The 11,303-nt window shown below is 42.7% G+C and overlaps 1 protein-coding gene across 1 annotated transcript; it reads right to left on the minus strand.

The window, feature by feature from the left end:
* Positions 1–209: 209 nt before the first annotated feature.
* LOC134739662 (basic salivary proline-rich protein 3-like) lies at positions 210–2,730 on the minus strand. Its single transcript, XM_063665704.1, has 2 exons — positions 1,659–2,730; positions 210–1,418 (listed from the first exon to the last, which is right to left on the minus strand). Exons 1-2 carry the CDS (start codon positions 2,232–2,234, stop codon positions 1,119–1,121), a joined length of 876 nt encoding a protein of 291 aa, XP_063521774.1. The 5' UTR covers positions 2,235–2,730; the 3' UTR covers positions 210–1,118.
* Positions 2,731–11,303: the final 8,573 nt, after the last annotated feature.

Below are 11,303 nucleotides of genomic sequence, written 5' to 3' on the forward strand. Positions count from 1 at the left end.
CGCCTCTGCCCGGCCACCCCGTCTGGGAAGTGAGGAGCACCTCTGCCTGGCCGCCACCCCGTCTGGGAGGAAGTGAGGAGCGCCTCTGCCCAGCCGCCACCCCGTATGGGAAGTGAGGAGCGTCTCTGCCCGGCCGCCCCGTCTGGGAGGTGAGGAGTGCCTCTGCCCGGCTGCCACCCCGTCTGGGAGGAAGTGAGGAGCACCTATGCCCGGCTGCCCCATCTGGGAGATGAGGAGCACCTCTGCCCGGCCGCCCCGTCTGGGAGGTGAGGAGTGCCTCTGCCTGGCCGCCACCCCGTCTGGGAGGAAGTGAGGAGCGCCTCTGCCCGGCTGCCCCATCTGGGAAGTGAGGAGCGCCTCTGCCCGGCCGCCACCCCATATGGGAAGTGAGGAGCGCCTCTGCCTGACCACTCCGTCTGGGAGGTGAGGAGCGCCTCCGCCCGGCCGTCACCCCGTCTGGGAGGAAGTGAGGAGCACCTCTGCCCGGCTGCCCCGTCTGGGAGATGAGGAGCACCTCTGCCCGGCCGCCCCGTCTGGGAGATGAGGAGCACCTCTGCCCGGCCGCCCCATCTGGGAGGTGAGGAGCGCCTCTGCCTGGCCGCCACCCCGTCTAGGAGGAAGTGAGGAGCGCCTCTGCCCCGCTGCCCCATCTGGGAAGTGAGGAGCGCCTCTGCCCGGCCGCCACCCCTTATGGGAAGTGAGGAGCGCCTCTGCCTGGCCACTCCGTCTGGGAGGTGAGGAGCGCCTCTGCCCGGCCGCCCCGTCTGGGAGGTGAGGAGTGCCTCTGCCCGGCCGTCACCCCGTCTGGGAGGAAGTGAGGAGCACCTCTGCCCGGCTGCCCCGTCTGGGAGATGAGGAGCACCTCTGCCCGGCCGCCCCGTCTGGGAGGTGAGGAGTGCCTCTGCCCGGCCGCCACCCCGTCTGGGAGGAAGTGAGGAGCACCTCTGCCCGGCCGCCCCCTCTGGGAAGTGAGGAGCGCCTCTGCCTGGCCGCCACCCCGTCTGGGAGGAAGTGAGGAGCGCCTCTGCCTGGCTGCCCCATCTGGGAAGGGAGGAGCGCCTCTGCCCAGCCGCCACACCGTCTGGGAAGTGAGGAGCGCCTCTGCCTGGCCACCCCGTCTAGGAGGTGAGGAGCGCCTCTGCCCGGCCGCCCAGTCTGGGAAGTGAGGAGCGCCTCTGCCCGGCCGCCCAGTCTGGGAAGTGAGGATCGCCTCTGCCCGGCCGCCCTGTCTGGGAGGTGAGGAGCGCCTCTGCCTGGCCGCCGCCCCGTCTGGGAGGAAGTGAGGAGCGTCTCTGCCCGGCCGCCTCCTCTGGGAGGTGAGGAGTGCCTCTGCTCGGCCGCCCCGTCTGGGAAGTGAGGAGCGCCTCTGCCCGGCCGCCCCGTCTGGGAGGTGAGGAGCGCCTCTGCCCGGCTGCCACCTGGTCTGGGAGGAAGTGAGGCGCGCCTCTGCCTGGGCGGCCCCGTCTGGGAAGTGAGGAGCGCCTCTACCCGGCTGCCACCCCCTATGGGAAGTGAGGAGTGCCTCTGCCCGGCCGCCCACTCTGGGAAGTGAGGAGCGCCTCTGCCTGGCCGCCACCCCGTCTGGGAGGAAGTGAGGAGCGCCTCTGCCTGGCTGCCCCATCTGGGAAGGGAGGAGCGCCTCTGCCCAGCCGCCACACCGTCTGGGAAGTGAGGAGCGCCTCTGCCTGGCCACCCCGTCTAGGAGGTGAGGAGCGCCTCTGCCCGGCCGCCCAGTCTGGGAAGTGAGGAGCGCCTCTGCCCGGCCGCCCAGTCTGGGAAGTGAGGAGCGCCTCTGCCCGGCCGCCCAGTCTGGGAAGTGAGGATCGCCTCTGCCCGGCCGCCCTGTCTGGGAGGTGAGGAGCGCCTCTGCCTGGCCGCCGCCCCGTCTGGGAGGAAGTGAGGAGCGTCTCTGCCCGGCCGCCTCCTCTGGGAGGTGAGGAGTGCCTCTGCTCGGCCGCCCCGTCTGGGAAGTGAGGAGCGCCTCTGCCCGGCCGCCCCGTCTGGTAGGTGAGGAGCGCCTCTGCCCGGCTGCCACCTGGTCTGGGAGGAAGTGAGGAGCGCCTCTGCCTGGGCGGCCCCGTCTGGGAAGTGAGGAGCGCCTCTGCCCGGGCTGCCCCGTCTGGGAAGCGAGGAGCGCCTCTGCCCGGCCGCCCTGTCTGGGAGGTGAGGAGCGCCTCTGCCCGGCCGCCCTGTCTGGGAGGTGTACCCAACAGCTCCGAAGAGACAGCGACCATCCGGAGCGGGCCATGAGGACGATGGCGGTTTTGTTGAAAGGAAGGGGGGGGAAGTGTGGGGAAAGGAAGGAGAGATCAGATTGTTGCTGTATCTGTGTAGAAAGAGGTGGGCATAGGAGACTCCATTTTGTTCTGACTAGGAGAAATTCTTCTGCCTTGGGATGCTGTTGATCTATGGCCTTGCCCCCAGCCCCGTGCTCTCTGAAACATGTGCTGTGTCAACTCAGGGTTAAATGGATTAAGGGCGGTGCAAGATGTGCTTTGTTAAACAGATGCTTGAAGGCAGCATGCTCTTTAAGAGTCATCACCACTCCCTAATCTCAAGTACCCAGGGGCACAAACACTGCAGAAGGCCGCAGGGTCCTCTGCCTAGGAAAACCAGAGACCTTTGTTCATGTGTTTATCTCCTGAACTTCTCTCCACTATTATCCTATGACCCTCCCATATCCCCCTCTCCCAGAAACACCCAAGAATGATCAATAAATACTTCATAAATAAATAAAAAAAAAATATATGAATCTTGAGGTGTCTGTTATTTTCTTCTTTTTATAATGAGCACAGTTTTCTCCTTTAATCTGATATATGTTGACTTGTATTGAGAGACTGTCAAATGCGAAACTATTTTTATATCCTTAGGATAAAGTTTATGATAATGAGTTAACATTTTTAAAAGTACATAGTTTGGATTCATTTGGAAATATTTCATTTTTTATATTTTTAAAATATATCATTATAAGTTAGGTTGGTCTATTATTTTATTCTCACTTACATTTGTCAAATTTTGGTATCAATGTTAGGCCAAACTTGAAAACTAATTAGACAGCTTTTTCTCTTTTTCTATTATGATAGAGATTACCTGGTCCTTAATCATTTCATGCAATTTACAATCTGAACCAGATGTGCTTTAGGGAAAAGATTTTTTATTTTTACTACCAAATTAAGTTCCCCTAATAATTATTAATTACTTAGACTTTCTAGATCTTCTATTATTAAAAAAATTGTCTATTTTATAAAAATCTCAATTTTTAATTATATGACTCTAAAATCCTCTACTTCATCTGAATTGTATCTACTATTTTATTCCAAATATTGTTTGTTTACATTTTTTCTTTTTCTTGGTCAGCAGTGGCACTTTCCACACAAGGTAGGGGTTTGACAGGTCTGGAAATATGAATTTATTTTAATGCCACTTTGCTTTCATATTAAGAGATTTTGGCTTATTCACTATAAATTTACACTAAGTCTATTTGCTTCCTTTAAGGAAATGATTATAAACACCAGTCTTTCTCTTTTATTAACCAAATTCAGTGTCAGCAAGGCCAAATTCTCACCTGATCATGGGGAGGTTGGGACGCAGAGGGTGAGGAGAAAGTAGAGTGAGTCCCCAGATATTTTTGGACAATATATTTGCCTCAAGTTGACTAGCATTCTGAATAGTACCTTTTTCTCCATTGGATAACTTTTTATATCTGGTTGTTTTTAAAGATTTTTATCTTTATCATCATTCTTCTTCAATTTCTGTATGTCTTGATCAGGTTTAGGTTATTTCATTTATCTGACTCGACATTTGGTACACCCTTTAACCTGCAAACACGTATGCCTCTGCAGTTTCAGAAACCCTTCAGCTATTACATCCACATATTTTCTCTTCTTTATTTTTACTGGCACGCTGATTAAATGGGTGTTGAAGCTTCTCAATCTAGCTTCCATGTTTCAACTTATCTATATTTTCCATCTCTTTTTCTGTAGTGAATTCTGAGTGAGTTTCTCAATTCTTTTTTCATGTCATTAATCTTTTTCTTCAGCCATATTTAGACAACTAATTATCTTGTCCACTTAGCTTTTTATAGCAATGACTATATTTTTCATTTCCATGATTTCTAAATCTGTTGTTTTTGTATGATTACCAACTGTTCTCACTGAAGAAATGGTGTTTCCTATTTTTCTGTTTGAGGGAAAATATGGACTATGTATATATTTGTTTGAAAATTGCTGCCTTTTTTTTCTCTCTGTGGTTGAAATTCTTCCATATCTTGAATTTGCTCTCTTCCATAGAGGTATGTTTGCTCAATTGATTTGTCATTTTTGGAAGAACTATGTGGTGTAAAAAAAATATTTTGCATGTTGTGTTCTGATTTGTGGGTTTGTGTTTTCCTTGGACCATACCTCTGTGTTACATAGGTCAGACCAAGTCTTTCATTAGAGCTTTTTGAGATGGCTCTTCTTCGTTGAGAGGGATAGGGGTGGTATCAGATCAGAGAGAGGCAAGGGGACACCCCTTAGGGACTCCTTTCCCAGGAGGCCACATCTGAGATCTCACTACTTCCTGTAGACTCTTATTTCCTTTCAAACTATGTGGCCCCTTGAAAATGGAAAGCCCTTTATTCACTTTAGGTCCTTGGGGAATTCCCAGGTAACACCCAGGGCTGGGACCTGGGGTGATGGGAATGGGATAGTTAGATCATCCCCTCCACAGGACTGAGGCAGGGAGGCAGGTCAAGGCCATTCAGAGACTCTGCCCACAGCAGCACCTAGAAGGACCCCACATTCTAGATAAAGTGACGCTGTTGAGATGAGAGGCAATTGGATTTATAAGAAATCTTCCTGTGACCTTTGCCTGAGAACTTTGGTCTGAGGGGAGTTTGCTTAAAGCTCTGCTCCCGGCGATAATATTCTCTTTTGTGAGTGATAGCTTCCAGGTGGCTGAGATCTGCTGCTAGCTTTAGCACAAAGCTTCCTGGCCTTTGGCAAGACCAAAAGTGGACATTACACTACCTTCCAAGGAATAATGTTTCCTGAACTCTTGGTACACAAGGATGGAGGAAAAGGAGGTGAGAGAAGTAGCCAAAGGATTAGAACAATTCCATAGTGAAAGGATGCTAACAGTAGGGGCAGAAACCTCACCATAGTTCTTTGTGCCAATCTATAAACAAATACTTGTGTCTCAATTACTTAGTTGTACAATGGCATGCTATACTTATTCAGTGCTTACCATACTGTACCATACTATGGTTATCAAAAAAACTTCTAAGTTTTTCAGAGGGCACCAAATAGTAATTTTTCTGCCTAAGGCCAACCTCTCATTTTATCTGCATCCTAGTCATTTTGTGACAGCAGTTTCCTAGAAAGACACGCTGATGATTCATAACCAGGTACTACTGATACGCTCATTAGAAGACTTGCTAACTACTTTAAATTTGATAGAAAACTAACTGCAAGTCTAACTCAATGACTCCTATATAAATCTTAATTTACTACATTTTTTCAGTGTTGAATAAAAGAATGAAAACCTGTAATCTTCAGAGAATAAAAGCACAGCAAATTAAGAAAAGATTGTAAAACATTTTGGGGGGAAGGACAAGGGGTAGCTATTATAGGATGAAATATATTTGACGTTATCTTCTGGAAATGACCACTTAAAACCTAATTCATTCTCAGGGTTACGGAAAATCATAAGTTATTTTCATGTTCTCAAACTATTCAAGATATAGAATGGTGCTCAATGGTGAAAGCCATTGTGACCATAAAAATAGTCATATAACATAGTAGGCATCACTACATCCAATTCCCATTTATTCTTTTTCCTTGATGCCATTAACCCAACTGGTTGCTGATGGTTTGGAACACACTGCCATTTAATACTCCACTTAGACTGTACACACAGTGTTAGTTCCAGGAGACAACCGGGAGGCCTATAAAGAAAAGGGAAAGACGAGCTGGATTGTAAGATTAAATATTTCTGAGATTGTTTCTGGTTTGTTTTTAAAGCATGGCCAGCACATTTGCACATTTAAGACCCACTGCTACTAAACACTTACGAAAGAGGGAAAAAAAAACAACTTTCAGTCCTAGCTCCAAGGTAGAAGTTAATTTTTTAAAAATTGTTATTATTATTATTTTTTGAGACAGGGTCTTACTCTGTCACCCAGGCTGGAGTGCAGTGGCTTGATCTTGGCTCACCGCAACCTCCACCTCCCAGGTTCAAGCAATTCTGCTGCCTCAGCCTCCCGAGTAGCTGGGATTGCAGGTGTGCGCCACGATGACTGGCTAATTTTTGTATTTTTAATAGAGACGGGGTTTCACCATGTTGGCCAGGATGGTCTCAAACTCCTAACCTCAAATGATCTGCCAACTTCAGCCTCCAAAAGTGTTGGGATTACAGGCGTGAGCCACCACGCCCAGCCACATTTTTTTTTAATATGAAAGGAAATAAAGACACCAACACATTGTACATTACTGCACAATGTACACACAGCTTTTATGCATGATGTCTCTGAGATTTGTGTACTTTTTCTTTTGGAATGTCCTGAGTTCTGGAAAGCTGGAATGGAGTTCATTCCTAGTCCCACTTGGGTTTTTGCCCACTTGATTGTCCTCTGGTGAATGTTGTACATGGCAGACAATGACTTTTTACAAGCCACTTTGAGATATAGCTCAAGTGCTTGTGTGTCCATGCTACCCCATGCTATGGAACGGACTCTGCCCCCACACCAAGACAGTGTCCAGTTTGTGCATCTCCATCTGGATTTTTTCTGACCATGTGTAACTGATGGATTTTTTCCCCCTCATTTTCCACTGCAATCACAAACAGTAAGTAGGTGCCCAGAGAAGAGGGAGATTAGATCTAGTTTTGACCACCAAAGGAAGCACGTTGATTACCGCCGATGCTTCTTCTCCAGGGTGAATCTTTCTGCCCTTAAAAACTCAGCCTCGAGCTCAGCCTGATTGGGAATTCTAATATCTGCAGATGCTACTATCTTTTCCTTGTAAAATGACAAGGAGATCCTCTAGATCTGCAATGGCAAATGCAGTAGCCACTGGTTTAAATTTAAATTAAATTAAATTAAAAATTCGGTTCCTCAATCACAGTAGCCACATTTCAAGAGTTCAATAGCCACATGTAGCTAGTGGCTACTGTGTAACACAGCATAGATATAGAACATTTTTATCATTGCAGAAAGTGCTATTGGATAGAACTGTCCTGCAACATACATAGAATATTTCCATTTCAGCAGCAAAATTTGGCGCTGTGAAGAGACTTGATATCTCTTGATAAGGTGACTATCTTAGAAGGTCCTTTGGGATAGGACAAAGTGATACCCTGAAGGAACAAGATTGGAGAACAAAGGATAGTTGTTCTTCCGTCAGCTAAGGATTTTGCTTTGATTACCTGTGTAAGTTAGCTGTGGTCTGAATCTGATTGGCTTGGAACATACAGGTGTTTTTTAGAGGCTGTGTAGAGAGAAGGTGAGGAAGGGAAAAGAGATCTGGCAATTAGCAGCAGCTAGGGGAGAGAGCCAGGATGTCTAATGAAGGGATAAAGCGGTATGCTTTGTCAAGTGCAATGCAATCCCTCCTCCATCTCCCCCGAAAAACCTTGTGTAAAATATTCTTTACTCACTAATGAGTTGAAAATTTAAAATGTTGTTTTTGCTGAGTCTGCTCTCAACAGGAGTATTGGGAATGTACAATGTGTCCAATTACATTGGGTTTAAACATTTTACTCCCTTGCTACTTGGTATCTTCTTTCTCCAAGGCACTCTGTGCATGTCTTTTCCTTAGGACATTAAAGACTTTTGATTGGCAGAATCAGCTCAATGATCAGTCCCTTCCCAGGTGTGCCAGTGTTTGACACTTCCCTGGAGTCTTCCAGTTTGCAACTAATTTGATGGATTATAGCTGACTGCTTTGAAGCAAGGAAAAATGAATTTGTTTTTTCTCCTTATTTAACAAATATGTATTGCACACTTGATATGTAACAGACAGTGTTTTAGAAGTTGGTTATATAGCAGTGAACAAAATCATATTCCTGCCCTCAAATAGCTTAAATCTCTTCTCCTTTTATGCCCTATCATCTACCCAAAAACAGCTAGTTACAGATATGACAATTACTAGATACACTGCTTTACCTGTTACACTTGACCATGCTAAACATTATTTAATTTAAAGATTACCATTCATTTGTAAGGTAAGGTAAAAAGATTCATCTGGATCACACAGTTAATAAGAGATAGGGGTAGGGTTCCAACACAGACTTCCCCCTTTCTCTCTTCCCTTTTCCCCCTCTCAAGACATTATGTGCTTAGGTGAACCAAAGATGGGAGGTGGGAGAAAAATCAGATGTGTCTTTTGCTTTTATATTTCCCATAGTGCCTAGCATGATATCCCAGAACCTAGCAAAATTGTCTGACATGTAGGAGGCATTCAATAAATATTTGTTGGCTGGTTAAATAAATAGCTACATAAATGGATGGGAAAATGGCATCGTGTACAGTGTAGGCATTTAATCCATATTTGTTGTTAAAGGCTACTCCAGAAGTAGGATAAAATTAAATTCTCCTGAATTAGATTTGGCTTACTAACCACCTTCATTTAGGTTTCAATTATGCAAATCGGTTTTTTGCAACAACTTAGGAGTTGTTTTTTTTTTTCATAAAATATAATTATTAGATGCATATTAATAGTGTAAAATAATAATTCTTAATGTTGGAAGGATATAATAAAGTGGGTAAGCTCAAACTTCTGAGGGGAGAATAAATAAGTACAACCTTTCTGAAAACCAATTTGAAAACATTTTTCAATAATTAAAAAATTGTCACACCATATGACCTAATAATTCTACTTCTAGTGATCCATTTAAAAGAAATATCCAAGAATGCAAATAAAGACCTATCTAAGGTCTATCTACTTAATGTGAGGAAAAAAAGCCAAAGAATTCAAGCATCAATATTAAGGACTAAATAAATTATAATATTTATATTACAGAAAAATGTACAGCCATTCGAAATATCTTTAATAACCTGTTTAGAATATAATGTTAAGTTTTAGAGAAGCAGAATTTAAAACTATAGTATAATCCAAAGTATTCAAATAATGCACACATACATACGCATATACACACACATACACAAATGTTGACTGAGATTATCTTGAATCTGGATTGTAAGATTATGAGTTATCCTGGTTTTCTTCTTCATACTTTTTGTATTTTTTTCTTTTTAAACAATAAAGAACATAATACTGTGGCAATCTCTAAGAGTGTTAATGTACAAGAAATACACAGGCATAATAAAGAAATACAAACTCGGTTTTAGACAATGAAATGTTATATCAACTTTTAAAATATTGGTTAGATTAACAGTTTGATATTTTAAAAAGGTGTCATTTAAAATAGTTGAAATAATATTTTCGGTTTGTTTGAATTACTGGGTATGTGGGAATGGTGGTGATGAATATTTTTCACTAAGAAGAAAGTCAAGTGGTAATAAACTGTTTTTTAGGATGTATTTGAGCCTCATTTACTGAACTACCAAAAACGTTTATAGAATAAAAGAAAATGTAAAAGAAACAGCTAAGTAAGAAATAATAAATGGAAAAGTTGTAATTTTATTGTCCTCTATTACAAATGTGAAATATTCCCACATTTTTTCATATTTTATGAGAACCGTTTATACAGTTGAAATTTTCTATAGAAGAATTACATTATCTTCATATGAACCATATTGTGTTTTCTTCCTTTTTTGACAATTTTTACCAAAGCTATATCTATGGATGTTTTGTTATGCATTTACTTACCTAGCAATTCATGTTTCTAAAGTGTGTAAAGCAACAACAGTAAGAAGTGCTTTTGTTCTTCTGTTAGATATTTGTCACAAACAAACTTCTCTATCTCGTAATATACATGTTTGCAATTTTATAGGATAATCTCTACAGCTTTAGTGATACTAAAGAGCTTTAGAATTTATCAGTTCAGCTATTAAGGTAAATTGCTTGAACAAAACCCATAAAATTTTAGATAGGAATCTGATCTTTATATTGCAAATGTGAAAATAGTTCTCATATATATTTGGGATTATTATCAGCAAAAGAAAATATACTGTTGGTTCATTTGGGACATAATTTTTTTAAGTAAAACATTATTAAAGGAGTATGTAAATGGATTTAAATATAAAATAACACAATGGTATCATAACTTTAAAGCATATTTGTGAAGAAGTTATGCATACCATAAAAGTATTATCCTTCTTAAAAATATGAAAATATTAATCCTAAAAATATGCATCAAAATACTGGGTAGCATTCTACCAACTTATGCTTTTATATGGGACACTGGAAAAGTTAGTTAAATAAACATTACTCTTGGCCTTTGAGAAGGTTTTATTTATCATTTAAAGCAATAAAAACTAAAGTGAATATTTAGTTGATATGTTTGATATACAATATTTTTGTGCTAAAATATGCATTCTAATTGAATTTTTAATCTTTTTGTGTCAGGAGATGTGATCAAATAGACAATGGTAATCATTTTAATGAGTAAAAGAGGAAAACCACAGATTATTCCTACGATCAGAAGAAATAAAATGAAGGAGTAACACAATAGTAATTACCTGAGCAGATGGATTTCTAATCCTAGAGATAAACATGCTAATTAAGCTACACTACAGAATGACAAGATATTAAGGTCTTCTGAGTCTGGAGAGATTGTTATTCTAATTTACCAGTAGAACTTAATTCTCATTATATTAAAAAGTACTTAATCAACCAAATCTTTTTTAATTAACAAATGTATTTAGGCAGTTTTAGTGTTTCTGTAAATTTCTTCCAAGGGTGTGAGTTTTACAGGGGCACACTTCCCCATCAGTATATTCATGGTTTGTTTACTGTCTGTACTTTGCACAGAGCAGAATTGAGTTTTCTTGTCTCTCTAGCAAGGCACTTTTTCCTGTGTGCTATCAACGGGGGTTTTAATTGCAGAATCAAAGCTCATATTGCTGGCACTTTCATAGCTACTCTATGCTGCCTTCCTTAAAAGATAAAAAATCTTCATTAGTAATTGAAACTCATAGCCCCTTGACTGATCAGGTGAGCTCCAGGTTTTGTTACTTCTATGGCCAAACATTTTGGAAGAAATTAACTGGAAGAATGGGAATAATGGATGGGATACAAAAGTTTGTGTGATAAGTAATGTTAGAAAGAAGCAAAGGAGCCAGTGCCATGTTTTCATGCTTACAAGTACATGATAAGTTTACATTTTCTAAGCTAGTAACTGATCAATACATCGCAGTTTTT

Source organism: Pongo pygmaeus, chromosome 5, assembly GCF_028885625.2.
Source record: "Pongo pygmaeus isolate AG05252 chromosome 5, NHGRI_mPonPyg2-v2.0_pri, whole genome shotgun sequence".
In the NCBI taxonomy this organism is placed as follows: Eukaryota; Metazoa; Chordata; class Mammalia; order Primates; family Hominidae; genus Pongo; species Pongo pygmaeus.

Bases quoted from the DNA above. Each gene is read 5' to 3' on its own strand.
- LOC134739662 (XM_063665704.1), bottom strand. From the start codon at position 2,234: ATGGTCGCTGTCTCTTCGGAGCTGTTGGGTACACCTCCCAGACAGGGC. The intron at 1,419-1,658 runs GTGTGGCGGCTG...CTCCCAGACCAG, and splicing joins CGCTCCTCACTTCCCAGACG to GTGGCAGCCGGGCAGAGGCG.